The sequence below is a fragment of the Alosa pseudoharengus genome, unplaced genomic scaffold (genome assembly GCF_046254945.1).
Source record: "Alosa pseudoharengus isolate Yale_2024_CS ecotype anadromous, Long Island Sound unplaced genomic scaffold, YU_APseudo_1.1 YU_APseudo_1.1_scf_21, whole genome shotgun sequence".
In the NCBI taxonomy this organism is placed as follows: Eukaryota; Metazoa; Chordata; class Actinopteri; order Clupeiformes; family Clupeidae; genus Alosa; species Alosa pseudoharengus.
Genome location: NW_027468674.1, coordinates 17,596,642 through 17,613,389, shown reverse-complemented (window position 1 = coordinate 17,613,389; position 16,748 = coordinate 17,596,642). Strand labels below are relative to the sequence as shown.

At 41.3% G+C, this 16,748-nt stretch overlaps 1 protein-coding gene across 1 annotated transcript in view; it reads left to right on the top strand.

Annotated features, from left to right (window-relative positions):
• Positions 1–16,649, top strand: part of lipf (lipase, gastric) — a 26,357-nt gene extending 9,708 nt beyond the window's left edge. Inside the window, exons 5-10 of the mRNA XM_076298036.1 lie at positions 324–433; positions 803–939; positions 1,470–1,616; positions 6,997–7,068; positions 13,451–13,519; positions 14,738–16,649. Coding sequence (XP_076154151.1) covers positions 324–433; positions 803–939; positions 1,470–1,616; positions 6,997–7,068; positions 13,451–13,519; positions 14,738–14,971 — 769 coding nt within the window. The 3' untranslated portion in view covers positions 14,972–16,649. The remainder of the gene's footprint in view (positions 1–323; positions 434–802; positions 940–1,469; positions 1,617–6,996; positions 7,069–13,450; positions 13,520–14,737) is intronic.
• Positions 16,650–16,748: the final 99 nt, after the last annotated feature.

Genomic DNA, 16,748 nt, shown 5'->3' with positions numbered 1-16,748 from the left:
CATAGAGACATACATGATACACACACACACACACACACACACACACACACACACACACACACACATTCACATTCAAACACACATGTGTGTGTCTTTATGTGTCAACAAATGTCATGATTCCAAATAGACTTGTTTCGGAAACTTCTAGGAAACTTATAGGTGGTTGTCATGGTAATTATAGTTGGATAATTGTTATTAACAGCCCCCTGATATTGGATATTCCAGTGAGAGTCATCCATAAAGACAATTAATTTGACATGGAAACACCATATGGAAATCAAAATTAAATAATCTCTTTCTGTTGTTTATTTGTGCTTGTGAAGCTATGATGAAATGGCCAAAAAAGACCTTCCTGCAGTCATCAACTACATCACCAAGGCCACTGGCCAGGAGCAGATCTTCTACGTCGGTCACTCTCAGGGAACAACCATCGGTAAGCACTGCCATTAACTGCCACTAACTGGAAATGGAAATATTGACCAGAATCTAGAATAGAACAATCGATTACTGTTCTAAACCAGACGCAGCTTCTCCTTTGCAAAACTCATCTCATTTGAGAATCACTGAGTCTCTACTTGCTTTGAGTTGCGGCGGATTTCAGAGGGATCACGTGATGCTCTCTTATCTGCCTTTACCGCAGACTATAATATTTGTAAAGATTAGATCTGCATTTTAGATACTGTGTGTTGGTAGATGTTGTAGGAATCATATTCATAAATAGGAAGGAACTGAATCAAGATAAAAAGAGAACATTTGCTGCTGAATTTCAATCAGTGGTTGCCATTGTTTTCCTCTCTCTAAGCCTTCATTGCGTTCTCCACCATGCCTGAGCTGGCCAGTAAGATCAAGATGTTCTTTGCCCTGGCACCTGTGGCCACCGTGTCGTTCACTGAGAGCCCCATGACCAAGTTGTCCATCCTCCCTGAGTTCCTCATCTGGGTGAGTGGCAGCAGCACTTCATCTGTGTCTCTGCTCCCCCCTCTCTCTTTCTTTCCCTATCCCTCTTTCTCTCTCTCTTCCTCTTTCTCTCTCTGTCCCTTTTTCTCTCTGCATGTGTGTGTGTGTGTGTGTGTGTGTGTGTGTGTGTGTGTGTGTGAACTGCTCTTTGTCTGATTGTGCTCTTTACTCTGTCTGAAGCTACAAGTGTATATATTTGAAAGCAGTCCTATCAGCCCTGTGGCCTGTGAAGTCCTAGGAGTTGTGCAAGGTCAGAGCGGAATATGCTGAGTGGTGGTCATTGCTTGGTATGTCGTGTTCCGCTAGGCGATCTCTGCTAACATTGCCTAGACTGCAGTGTTGTCTCTGGATTCTTGCTTTGAGAGGAGTTACATTGGTGTACTTAGTTCACAAATGTTGAGGCCAATTTCATTTAGTGTTAATTATGTTTCATTTTACTGATGTGGTGTTTAGTCATGACCGTAGGAGAACGGTACTGATTTATGGCAATGCTGTGCTTGGAATGTTTGCAGGATATCTTTGGCGACAAGAACTTCTTCCCGCAGAACGATCTCATCAAGTTCTTTGCGACCAAGTTTTGCTCAAAAGAGCCGCTCAACATTCTGTGTGGAAACATCTTCTTCCTGCTCTGTGGCTTCGATGAAAATAATCTCAACATGGTATGGAACAGAGTCCAGTTTCCCAGTTAAGCTGTGTGAGAACAGAATAGTTTTGGTCATCACTTCACACTTGTGGGCATGTGCTTGTAGCAGGACTTTGAACCAGAATTATTTCCTAATTGGTCCGTTCCGAACAGAAACAGTTCAGTTCAACCCTAAAAATTGACGTTCCTGAACCGATTAGAACAAAAAAATAAAGTTCCCGAACCGGTTAATAACGTTCCATGTCAGCTGTGGGACATACAAATACAACCCCAAAACAGAAAAAGTTGGGACATTGTGTAAAACGTGAATAAAAACAGAATGTAATAATCTGCAAATCTCTTAAACTCATATTTAGTTGCAAAAAGGACACAGACAACATATCAAATGTTGAAAATGACAAATTTGATTATTTTCTGGAAAATATATGTTAATTTTGAATTTGATACCAGCAACATGTTTCAAAAAAAGTTGGGACGGGGTAATAAAATGCTGGAAAAGTGTGTAATAATAAAGAAAACAAAAGGAAGAATGTTTCACAACTAATTAGGGTAAGTGGCAACACGATTGGGTATGAAAAAAGAGCATCCCAGAGAGGCAGGGACTCTTAGAAGTAAAGATGTAGGGGTATTTATCACTCTGTGTAAACTTATGTGCACAAATGATGAAACAATGTCATTTTAATGCTTCTTAACATGAAATTGTGAAGTATTTGGGGAGTTAATCATCTGCAGGACATAATATTATTAAAACATTCAGAGAATCCAGAGAAATCTTTGCAAACAAGGGAAAGAGCTGAAAAACACATTGGGTGGCCGTGGTCTTTTGGACCTCAGATGGCACTGCATCAATACCAGACTTGTTAACAGACCTGTCATTGTATGGGCTCAGGAAAACCTCTGATAACCATTGTCTATGTGCACAGTTTAATATCAATTCAAAAACTGCAGCCAACATTATAACAGCTAAAGTTGTATTGAGACATGATACAGAAAATACCACCCTCTTACCTGGGCCTGAGCTTGTTTAAAATGGACTGAGGTAACTTGGAAAAAGGTCCTGTGGTTAGACCAATCAAAGTTTGCATTTCTTTTTGGAAATCATGGACTCATCTGGGCTAAAGAGGAGAGGGCCTATCCAAGTATCCAACCTATCCAACTTGTTTTAGTGCTCAGTTCGAAACCCAACATCTATGTGTGGAGGAGCATTAGCAATAGGCTACATTATGTAGATAGATAGATAGATACATACATAGATAGATAGATAGATAGATAGATAGATAGATACTTTATTGATCCCCAAGGGGAAATTCAAGGTCTCAGTAGCATATAGACATCACACACAACATTCACTAACAGCAGAAAAAAAGTCATTAAAAGTATATAATATAAAAAACACAACAAGCAATAAGGACAGTAGAAGATAAAGAATATACTAAAATACAAATTATACTAAATAACACTAAATCTAAATCAAGTCTAAAACAGTAACCACATAGTGGGTGATTTAGCATGAGACGCTTGCAATGACTGAGGCAGGGACTGAGCCTGTGATTCTCTGTGCATAGTAAGGTAAGGTGCTCTGTGAGAGTGAGTGTCATGGTGATGGTGCAAATGAGTAAATCCAACAGTGCAACAGTGCAAGAATAAGTCTAGAGACCAGCATAAAATAAATATGGACATATAAGAGAGTAGGCAAGGTAATATAAAAAAAACTATATCTATATATATATACAGTATATATGTATAACTATATTAAGTAAAGGTATAAGTGTGACCACAATCCGGCTGTGGGATGGAGGGAGGGGTCATGTATATGTGCTAATATAGCACGCAAACAGTGAAGCAGTAAGACAGTGGTAAATAGTGGCTAGTGGACAGACAGTACACAAACACAAACATGGAGGGGGTGGAGAGGCAGACAGACTATGCAGAGAAGTCTATCTCTCCTCTTCCCTTTGAAGCATTGAACAGTTGTAAGCGAACATGTAAGCGGCATAACTGTAATTCTGACATGCCTACATTTTTTTTCAGTATTATAGCCTACAAATTTCTGCCATGTTGTTTATTGGCAAACAACTAAACACATACCCATTGTACTTTTTACATAGCACAATTGGTGCAAATGACAAATAGGGCAGGCTACATAGCTGTCATTGAGAACTTCACCAAACCTGGTCAGGGCCCAATCCGTGCATTTGTTTCTCTCATGTCATCAAACAATACAAAACCACCAAGCATTACATATGCATCACTGTAGTTCTTACATTCATCCAAACTTCTGTGCAACTCACATAGCTAAATCTGTGCAAATAACTGAAATATGGTAGGCTACATAGCTTTTTTGGTTTGGTTTGGTTTATTTATGGATATAGGAAGACAAAGGGGGTATCCAAGGGATTACATGTAAAAGCGTAAAAACACTTATTTCCAACATGGTCCCTGATGGAAGAGGACAAGACATACAAACACATGCAACAGATATCACATACACATATAAAATCACATTCCTAAGTCACCTAATTCTCTACTTTATTCCACAGAAAAACTCTAACCCTTTGTTTAAAAACCCTTTTTGTTTCTGCCATTTTAATATTAAATGGAAGGCTATTCCATAGAATAATCCCTGTATAAAAGAAAGAGCTACGTGCCGCGCTCTTTGCAGATGGTACCTTACAGGAGCGAACACTTGCTCTTGTTTCATGGGTATGTTGAGTATGCACTATTATAATTTGGGATCCCAAATACTTAGGGGCTACCCCATTGATAATGTTAAACATATCATTCAGTCATCACACAGGCAGAAGGTCCACTGTCTTAAAATCATTAGAAGTGACATGATACCTAGGTGGTTTACCTAATATAAAACGGATCATGTTATTCTGCATAACCTGCGTTTTATTTTTAATTTTTACTGTCAGGCCACTGTACCATGCTGAACAGGCATAGTCAAAATGGCACTGCACAAGCACTGACACAAGGAGTTTTTTAACTTTAAAATCTAATTGCCTTGTGTTACGGTACAAAATTTTAAATTTGGAAGCACTTTTATTTAATAGCTTCTCCGCAACTGAATGACCGGTCAAAGTCTGGTCCAGTGTTAAACCTAAATATGTAACTGTTGACTTTGTTTGTATTTCATTACCATTACATCTGACTTTTAACTCAGGTGCCTTTTTTTATCTTATATTTGGTACCAAATAAAATACATTCTGATTTCCCCACATGTAATGACAGTCTATTGTCTAGCAGCCACTGTCTTACATTACTCAACTCATAAGTAAGGGTGTGTTGAATCTGAGAGATGTTTCTACCAGATATGAGTAGTGAGGAGTCATCAGCATAGAGAATTACTTTACATTTAACAGCTGCTGGCATATTATTTACATAAATACGAAATAACAAAGGACCTAAAATTGAACCTTGGGGCACCCCACAAGATATTTGCAATGGTTCTGACAATACCCCATCATAATCCCAGATTTGATTTCTATTTGATAGGTATGATTTAAACCACAGTAATGATGCCTGGCCAAAACCCATGCATTGCAACTTAGATAAAAGAATTGAATGGTCCACAGTGTCAAATGCTTTCTGTAAATCTAATAAAACCATGCCAGTATAATTTCCTTTTTCACTTTCTTGTCTGATGTAGTCACATAGGTGAGTGAGGCATGTGTCAGTGGAGTATGCAGATCTAAAACCAGATTGGAGGTCATATAGCAAGTTGTTCTGGGTTAAGTACTTCTCCATCTGATCAAAGACCACTCTTTCCAAAATTTTAGACAAAGTTGGTAGGATTGACACTGGTCTATAATTTTTAACATCTGTCCTACTATTTTTCTTGAATAGAGGGAGAACCCTGGCCCATTTCATTTCAGTTGGAACCTTACCAAGTTGTATAGACAGATTAATTATGTGTGCAATGGCGCCCCCTGTAACATTAGCACTGTCCTTAATGAATCTGGCAGGAATTTGATCCATGCCAGTGGCCTTGTTGGTGGATAGTGACGCCAACATCTCGCCTATCTTTTCATTTGATACTGAGCATAGATCAAATGAGTAAGGTGATACATCTTTATAAATTAACCTCAGAAATGTTGCCCCAAAATTCCCGGATCCTATTGGTAGATGTGAAGCCAGGCTGGCAGCAACTGTAGTGAAAAACTTATTAAAATAATTCGATATTACCTTTTTGTCAAAGCAAATTGCATTGTCAATATCAATCCCAGTGTTACAACTGTTACTATTTGATTTTCCAGCACCAATGTCTTTCAGTATTTTCCACAGCTTCTTTGGCTGGTGAATATTTGGCTGGTGAATACTTATCTTTATACAGCTGCCATTGTGAACATCAATTGGCCAAACCTGGTCAGGACTCAATCAGTGCATTTTTGTCTCTTTATGTCATCAGACAATACAAAACCACAATGGTGTGTACATAGCTGCCATTGTTAATATTAAACTTATAAACAAATGCCTAAAACCTTGTCAGGCCCCAGAGGGAAATAAAAAAAAAATCTGCCTGTACAGCTGGCGGCAAGCTTCTCTATTACATTTCTCCCGATGAGTGAATGACCGGAAGTGAACCTCACCAAGTCATATTGCACAGAAATCTTGTCAAAGAATAAAAAAGATAACGGTATTAACCGGTTACCTTTATTTTAGATAAACGTGTCTGTTCCGGAACATATAAAAATAAAGTTTCTGGTTTAATTTCTGTTCCTAGCAAAAACATCAAAAGTTTCTGGTTTTCGTTTTCGTTCCATGAACCGGTTCAAAGCCTTGGCTTGTAGCGACTGCACAAGTCTAACCTGTTTCTCTGATAACCTAAAGCTAAATGTGCCAGACAGCACTCTCCACATTTATTGGCGCCGCTGGTAAAGATGAGTAAAAATAGATATATTTTTGGAATGAATCTTAGTTTCACAATGATTTTTTTTAATAATGAGGAAAAAATCCAACTTTTAGGGGAAGCATGTTTATTAGATGATGTTTATACCTCTTTTTTATTGTCTTTAAAATGCAGAAGACAAATATCCTACAAGACAAATGAATTCTAGTTTAACTAATAACTTTACCAGATGTGCCAATAAATGTAGCCTAGAGGGTGCTGTAGATACCTCTGTCAGTGAGTCAGATATTAATCCTGAAATGTGAATGTGAAGTGTATAAAGATAAGTGTGGTCAGAATAAATTTAGACAAATTATCAATATTGGATCAATAAGCTAAACATGATGAATAAAGGCTGTTTTATCATCCCTCATTATGCTGTCTGGGTAAAAGATAAATGATGAACTCCAGTCTCAAAACACTTCATTAAGACCATCAGTAGCCTACTTTTATCATCACTTTTGAATGATTTATCCAAGTCATTTATTTATTTTCGTTTCTTCAGACAAGGACGCCAGTGTACACAACTCACTGCCCTGCTGGAACCTCAGTGCAAAACATGGTCCACTGGGCCCAGGTAAGCACAGACAGAACTTTAACTGCTAGAGATCAGTAAGCAAAGTAAGTAACTACGAGGCTACAGTGGGCACATCATGTAGGCGTTCCGTTCACGGAATGTATGCTGCAACAATCATTTTCCGCTGTAATCAATGGAACGGGCCACACCAGATATGGTAACGGTGCATGTGGAAAAAATATATAATTCTTCTGAAACTATTTTACTCTCCACAAACAGAATGGTTCAGTTGTACATCCGGTGAAGCTCGGCTGTAAGTTTCATGGCACATTGTGACATGGCATTTTTTTTAAAGAATGTAAGATTATTCTGTCAGTTAACCATGTGCCTTTCTGAGTTAATTTCATCCACCTGAATGGTAATACCTTGGTGCTGGCATTATTGATCTAGTCACAGAGCATTTAGGTCCCTCTTCTGCTGGATTCTTGTATTCCATGACATCCATTTCATGAGCCATGTAAATCTTGAAACCGCTCCAGCGTCTCAAGGAAATGTTTGCTGTTGTATGTAACAGCCATGCCATATTTTTAGCAGTGCTGTTAGACACCCCTGGGGTGTTTATAAGAGTCAGTGACGCATGACGTACCGATCTACTCCACCAGCTCTTGAGACTGAACACCAGCGTGTACTGTACAATCACAGTGCTGAGACTCTCGACAGCACAACACACTTCCTTTATTGACAGAACTGGTGTACACAACAAGTCTGCATGTGTGAGCATAAACACTGTGTCAGTCACACACACACACACACACACACACACACACACACACACACACACGCACACATCCCAACACTTTGCACAAAAGTGAAGACATCAACATAGACTGTGTGCTGTCACAAGGGTAGACACTCACACATATTATCTCTCTCTCACACAAACACACACCCCCACCACCCACCCTTCACTGTTCAACAGTCTTCTTAGCAGGCATGCCCCGTCTGATCGCTTTGATCTTTTTTTTTTCATATTTTTTTTTTTATACCTTCCCATTCCTCATTCACTTGAGACTGTTTGGTCCTTTTGAGGTTAAACCCAGAGCACATCACCCTTGACACCCCCCTAAAAAAAACTGTCAACTTTATTTATGCCTTTTTTTACCTTATTTGACAGAGATGTGTCATACACCGTGTTTGCTTTTCACTGAATGATTTGCCAAATGAATACCTTCCGTTTCCAATCTGTGACAAGATAAGGGAGTCGTTATCCTGCCAACGGCTGGCGCAATGTTTACTGTCAGGGCCCCACCGGCAACTCACACACCAGAGCGACACACCAGTTTATAAATAATAGTTGTGTAGGTGTCTCTTTCAATCAGGGAAGCACCATGCTCTTTTTGTATTTTAGTATATTTAGTATATTCTTTATCTTCTACAGTCCTTATTGCTTAGTTGTGTTTTTTATATTATATACTTTTAATTACTTTTTCTGCTGTTAGTGAATGTGTGTGTGTGTATGTTGTCTGTATGCTACTGTGACCTTGAATTTCCCCTAGGGATCAATAAAGTATCTATCTATCTATCTATCTATCTATCTATCTATCTATCTATCTAACTAAACTCCTGTGTGTGCTGCCTCCTACTGCAACCTCTGTTTGAATGGAGAAGATCCTTTTCTGCTAGTTGAGGTGTAAAGACATCACTTATTTTGGTTGGGAAAAGCACTCCCTCATACACTCTGTCATGCACAGTAAAGTACAGAGCACAGAGCTCTGGTGAACAAGCTTTTGCAAACATACTGTAGTGTGGTGTAAGGCCTGAGTATACACAAGAACAGCAACATACAGTGCTGTATACACTGCCTGGCCAAAAAAAAGGTCACACACTGATATTTCGTTGGACCGCTTTTAGCTTTGATTACGACACGCATTCACCGTGGCATCGTTTCCACAAGCTCCTGCAATGTCACAACATTTATTTCCATCCAGAGTTACATTAATTTTTCGCCAAGATCTTGTATTGATGACAGGAGATTCGGACTTCTGCGCATACTTCTCCAGCACATCCCAAAGATTCTCAATTGGGTTAAGGTCTGGACTCTGTGGTGTCCAATCCATGTGTGAAAATGATGTCTCATGCTCCCTGAACCACTCTTTCACAATTTGAGCTGATGAATCCTAGCATTGCCATCTTGGAATATTCCCGTACCATCAGGGAATTAAAAAATCCATTGATGGAATAACCTGGTTATTCAGTATATTCAGATAGTCAGCTGACCTCATTCTTTGGGAACATAACGTTGCTGAACCTAGATCTGACCAACTGCAGCAACCCCTAGATCACACCACTGCCCCCACAGGGAGGCTCTTACCTATTTGCTTAGTTAAATCCAGGTGGTGGCCTGTATATATATGTATGGTGTATCATAGCACACCATATACACATACAACTATTATGCTGCTGTTCTTGTATAATCAACGCTCCAGCGACAGCAAGCTTGTGTACACAAGGAACCAGCTGATCGCACTACGACGGAATGCTGGCTGTGTTCGCGACAACATTCCAGAGGAACTGTGGTGCTTTCGTGGTTGCAGAGCGGGAGTAAAAGTGAAGACGAGGCGTCGGGAGAAGAAGTGGAGAGACAAGCCCTCAGTTCCATCGATTATGATGGGAAACGTGAACTCACTGGCTAATAAGACTGACGAACTGGATGCCCTGGTAAGAAACCAGAAGTTGTACAGGGAATGTAGTTTGTTATGCTTCACGGAGACGTGGCTAACAAGCCATATCCCCACTTCTAACGTTGAGCTGCCTGGCTTCAGTGTAGCTCGTTTGGACAGAGACTGTAAACTTTCTGGCAAAAAGATGGGAGGCGGACTGGTGCTGTACATTAACAATAGATGGTGCAATCCCGGGCATGTAACAGTTAAGGAGACTGTATGCTGTAAGGATGTGGAGTTACTAGCGGTTAGTCTCCGTCCGTACTACATGCCGAGGGAGTTCTCGCACGCAATTGCTGTCTGTGTTTACGTTCCACCTCGAGCTCTTCCGGATACAGCGTGTGACGTCATCCACTCCACAATCGCAAGGCTTCAAACCCAACACACTGACGCCTTTTTTGTGATCTCTGGCGACTTCAATCACATAACACTGGATTCCACACTCACAAATTTTTACCAGTATGTTGACTGTCCTACAAGGAAAAACAGGACAATAGACCTCATGTATGCAAACGTGAGGGATGCATACAGTGCAAACCCCCTCCCCCCACTGGGAAAGTCAGACCACAACCTCATTCATCTCCAGCCAATGTACAAGCCCAAAGTACAGAGGCTACCAGTTCCCACACGCACCTTCAGGAAGTGGACACCCGAAGTGGATGAGGCTCTGAGAGACTGCTTCGAGTGTACTGACTGGAGTGTGTTACAGAATGGAGAGGACTTGGAGGAGGTCACACAGTGCACAACTGACTACCTGAACTTCTGCATGGACATTGTTGTTCCCACCAGAACTGTACGCTGCTTTCCCAACAACAAGCCTTGGATAACCAGCAATGTCAAGACCCTTCTCAACAGAAAAAACATGGCGTTCAGAGAGGGGGACATGGCAGAGCTGAGGCGCGTGCAAGGGGAACTCAAATTCAAGCTGAAGAAAGCTAAGGAGGATTACAGAAAGAAGGTGGAACAGAAGCTGCAGGAAAACAACTTGAAGGAGACATGGGACTGCATGAAGGTTATCACTGGCCTGAAGAAGAACAGCAGCTCTGTGGAGGGGGACCTGGACAGGGCGAACCAGTTGAACCACTTCTACAACAGGTTTGACTGCCCTGCTCCAGCTCCAATGGCGGTGGTCTGTCCACCACCCCCCAGCCCCCACCCTCACACCCCCTCAATGCCAGCGCAACACTCACCTCCATCATCACAGGCTATCGTACCCCCACCATCACTGGATTTTGCACCCCTCCCCCACATGGCGATCACGAACAATGAGGTGACAACGACCTCAGTCAACAGCCATCTGACAAACAGATCCCGGATGCACCCCTCCCCCTCCCCCTCCCCTCCCCTTACACCCCTCACCATTACAAAAGATCAAGTGACAGTCCAACTTAAGAAATTGCGCAGCAATAAAGCAGCTGGGCCTGACAGACTGTGCCCAAGGCTACTCAAGGCCTGTGCTGCTGAACTGGGGGAGCCACTGAAGCACATCTTCAATTTGAGCCTACGCCTTGGACAAGTTCCAACACTGTGGAAGACATCATGTCTCACCCCTGTCCCTAAGAAGCCACACCCTAGTGAGCTTAATGACTACAGACCTGTCGCTCTCACATCACATGTGATGAAGACAATGGAGCGATTGGTCTTAGGCATGCTCAGACCCCAGGTACGCCATGCACTAGACCCGTTACAGTTTGCTTACCAGGAGAAAGTGGGCGTGGACGATGCCATCACTTATCTTCTACACAGGACACATTCCCACCTGGACAAGGGGAAGAGTGCTGTGAGAATCATGTTCTTTGATTTCTCAAGTGCTTTTAACACCATCCAGCCCCTCAGATTGGGAGACAAGCTCTTGCAGATGGGTGTGGACGCTCACCTGGTAACCTGGATTACAGATTACCTGACCGAGCGACCACAGTTCGTCAGACTGAAGAACTGTCTCTCTGACACTGTGATCTGCAGCACCGGAGCGCCACAGGGAACTGTGCTCTCTCCAGTCCTGTTCACCCTGTACACATCTGACTTCTGCTACAACACCGAGTCATGCCACATGCAGAAGTTTTCTGATGATACTGCAATTGTGGGGTGTATCAGGAACGGGCAGGAGGAGGAGTACAGGAGCCTGGTGGAGGACTTTGTGCAATGGTGCAAACTCAATCATCTTCAACTTAACACTTCAAAGACCAAGGAGATGGTGGTGGATTTCCGCAGGTCTAAGCCCACTCTGCTACCAGTCCACATTGATGGGGTCAATGTGGAGGTGGTTAGCACCTACAAGTATCTGGGTCTCCACCTGGACAATAAACTGGACTGGTCAGCCAACACTGATGCACTCTACAAGAAAGGGCAGAGCAGGCTGTACTTCCTGAGGAGGCTGCGGTCCTTCAATGTGTGCAGTAAGCTCCTCAGGATGTTCTACCAGTCTGTTGTTGCCAGCGTCCTCTTCTATGCAGTGGTATGCTGGGGAGGAAGCACAAAGAAGAAGGATGCGGGGCGACTTGACAGGCTGGTAAGGAAAGCTGGCTCTGTAGTGGGAGCTGAACTGGAGTGCATCACTTCACTATCTGACAAAAGGACCCTGAACAAACTGATAAACATCTTGGGCAATGAGTGTCACCCACTCCACAGCACTATTGTTAAGCAGAAGAGCCTGATCAGCTGGAGACTTCGCTCACTGCCTTGCACAACTGACAGACTGAGAAAGTCATTTGTCCCCAGGGCCATTGAACTGTTCAATGCCTCACTTAAGGGAAGAGGAGAGATAGACTTCTCTGCATAGTCTGTCTGCCTCTTCACCCCCTCCATGTTTGGTACTGTCTGTCCACTAGCCACTTGTACCACTGTCTTTATGCCTCACTGTTTGCGTGCTATATTAGCACATTAGCACATATGCATAACCCCTCCCCTCCATGCCACAGCAGAACTGTGGCCACACTTATACATTTTCTTAAATAGTTAAATATATAGATATATAGACTTTACTTTACTTTATTTCCGCATTGTTGCACTGTTGACTTACTCATTTGCACTATCACCATGACCACTATCACCATTGCACTACCACCATGACACTCATTCACACAGAGCACCTTAGAGCACCTTACCATACCTTACTATGCACAGAGAATCACAGGCTCAGTCCCTGCCTCAGTCATTGCAAGCGCCTCTGATTTATTAATCACCACTATGTGGATACTGTTTTTAGAATTGATTTAGATTAAGTGTTAGTATAATTTGTATTTTTGTAATTTGTATTTTTGTATATTTTTACATATTGTATTAAGTGTTAGTATAATTTGTATTTTAGTATATTTAGCATATTCTTTATCTTCTACTGTCCTTACTGCTTAGTTGTGTTTTTATATTATACACTTTAATTACTCTTTCTGCTGTTAAAGAATGTGTTTGCGTTGTATGTATGCTGCTGAGACCTTGAATTTCCCCTGTGGATCAATAAAGTATCAATCTATCTATCTATCTATCTAAGTCTTACACCATACTGTGTTTACAAAAGCTTGTTTAACAGAGCTCTGTGCATGACACATTATATGGTTTATAAGTTGTTAATGTAAACCATTGAATGCTTGGAGGTAATGGTAGAAAGTACTGAAAGTATGTGTGTGTGTGTGTGTGTGTGTGTGTGTGTGTGTGTGTGTTTGTGTTTGTGTGTGTTTGCGTTGACGTGTGTATAAAAAGGTCAAACCTCTGATTCATGTCCATAGGCTGTGAAACATGGGAAGCTAATGGCTTACGACTATGGCAGAAAAGGAAACATGGAACATTATAACCAGGTAATCCCATTTCAGCCATCACACCCTGTTATCAGAGGCTATCAGAGGCTACCATTTTATCAGAGCTTTGGGTCACACTGTACTTAGATTGGCCGTCCACATACTAATACTCATTCTAAAACTGATAGTTCCGGTCCTTGATTGTGACTGGCTGAATCACGTTCGATGCCGTTGTAAAATGCAGCATAAACATACACCTTGACCGCATTTTGTTCTATATTACTGCGCTACCATAACTTGATACAAAAGTTAAAGTAGTTGCGTCTTGACGTTGCTTGGCAACCATTCAGATAGACGAAATATTTTTCTTGCCGGAAGAATGATTATCTAGGAATAACTTGTTAAATTTCTAGTTGCTGTGCCTTTACTTTATGAAACTTTGCCAGGTATTTAGTAACAGTTTTAGAAAAGCAATAAGCCACTCGAGTCCATAGGTTACACTGATTCTACAACAGCTCTAACAACGCCCTTAGCTGTTGTAGAATCAGTTTAACCTACAGCCTCTCGGGGCTTATTGCTTAAACAAACACTATGAGATTATCAACTAACACTCTGTTGACTACAATTTATGGTTAAGATCAAGGACAGGTTAATGTTAGTGGTTGGAATTTGATAAGGGTTAGTAAGGATTAAGGGTCCAGTTAATTGTTCAATCACAATTCCACATACTGAATTTGATCTCTATGGTTGGATATTTGATCTCTTTGGTTGGATATTTGAACTATCCAACCAAAGTGTTACTGAGCCTATTTCAGTAGGTTCATTCCATTCTCAATTGAAAACAGCACGCCTTGTGAAAGACTACTAGATAATTTCATTCCAGCCATAGTTAAGTCAACAGCAAACAGTTCACAGTTAGTCTGCCAACAAAAGCTTTTAGGCCTGTCTTTTCAGAAACTATATGGCAAATATACCATGGTAAATAAAGGGTGTAGAAAGGGAATTGAGCAAGGAAATCCACAACTGATTCAAAATGCATTGGGAGGAGTTAGGAGGGCTGCGGCGTAATTCCTCTGGTAGCTTGAAGGTGCTCTTTGGTAGAACAAATATATGATTAAAGATGGATTGTCCAAGGCACTCAAAAAAAGTTTAAAAAAGCTTTAATAAATAGGCTTAATCATAATAGATCATGTTAAAATTGCCGACATGTTTCGCCCTTGGCTAGGCTTTCATGAAATGCATTCAAATGCATATTCTGTCTCTTGCCTGTTTCTGCAGACCACCCCACCTCTCTACAACGTCCAGGACATGAAGGTACCCACAGCCCTCTGGTCTGGTGGCCATGACACCCTTGCCGACCCCAAGGACATCAGTGTGCTCCTCACGCAGATCCCCAACCTGGTGTTCCACCGCGACATCCCGCACTGGGAGCACCTGGACTTCATCTGGGGCTTGGATGCGCCGCAGGAGATGTATGGCGACATGATCAAACTCATGAGACAGAGTCTGTGAAGACCCAAAGTGTGGCGCCCTGCTCTATTTCATGCAGAGGTGTAAAAGTTTGGCTTCAGAAAGTAAAAGTCCTACCACACATAGACCTCTCCAGAATAAGTCCCGCCTCCTAACTTCCGTATCCAACCAACCTTCGGTCGTCAAATGTCTATGGGAAATAACATGGCGTTTTGAAAGATCGTACCTGTCAAACTCTGTAGGTGACAAAGTAGAAAAAGCTGCTGGGCAGATTGGCCTACACACTTCTGCCATCTAGTTTCCACTGGATTTTTTTATTTTCGGTGCCGTTTAAGTAGTATAGTCTATAGTATACTACTTAAACGGCACCGACAATCAAAAAATCCGGTGGAAACTAGATGGCAGAAGTGTGTAGGCCAATCTGCCCACCAGCTCTTTCTACTTCGCTACCTACAGATGTTTTACTGGTATGATATTTCGAAATGCCATGTTATTTCCCATAGACAATCGACGCCAGGAAGTTGGATGGATACGGAAGTTACGGAGGCGGGACTTATTCTGGAGAGGTCTATTGGCTCCAGCCACTCACTAAACCAGCTGATTCTAATTGGCACAACTCGTCAGCCAGTGTTGTGGGAAGTGTTGGACGGGCCCCACTGGTGGGGAATAGAGACATGGCAGGTGGGGCGTGAGGAAATTAGTTTTTTTTATAATTTTAATAATGCCTTTCTTTTTTGACAAGGAAGATCATAGATTCAAAACAAATAGCCACACACAAACATAGGAGTCATAAACAGACCGACATATGAATTCAAATAACATCTGATCCAGCAGATCGAGACGGGAAATGTAACGTAGAACCAAAACGCGAAAAAAAAACATTACCATTTTGCCGGGTGGACAGAAAGTTTGAGAATCACTGATATAAGATAATTAGTGGAAACCAATATGACTTTTACTTTCTAAAGCTGGACTTTCACACCTCTGCTTTCACGCCTCATTATGTTTTTGTTAGATCCACTGTCAAGGTCATTGGTTGCTATACTGAGGGACTTTGAGTGTCGTTAAATAGTAGTGTGTAACCTGACTCGTTTTTATACTTTCTATTTTACCTCATTTTTGGAGTTTTATTTACCTCAATGTTGGAGCATTTCTTGATGAAGAGGAATATAGGAAGTCCATTAAGCCAGGGAGATTTTTTATGTAGACTATGAGTGAGAGTTTACCTGCTTCACAAACATGGCTCATGTTGAATGATGTCTGTCCAGGTGGTATTGCCTACAACAAGTTGAGCTGCTGTTTGTTTATCGAGGACATATCTGAGCCATCATATCCTGAAACTGGTGAATGTGCATTGGGAAGTGTAAGTGTTATGTCCTTTCGTCTGAGTTGTGGTGACAGCTGAAGGAAGAACTATTATTTTCCTCCTCCCTTTTCTCTCATACATGCACTTTTCTCTTCCAAGATAGCATTACATTATGCTCTGTTGCACCTAATATAGCCAATGACTACTTTTTAAAAAATTATTTCTTTTTAACCACTAGGCATAAGTCTGTGCTTAAAACATTGTTTTTTAAAAAAAAAACAAAGTCCATTTCTAAAGTAAAGATGTTAAGTGCGCTGACCTAAGGATGCCTTACACTATCAACATTTTATTAAAGTACTAGCATTTAATGCTGTCTTTTACTCATGGATTTAATAAACATTTCTGTCACTACAACTCCTCTAACTTTAAATCAATTCACATATGTGTATGTTTATGGTATTTACCAGACGCTTTTGCCCAAAATGACTTACAGTATACTACATTAGTTACAAA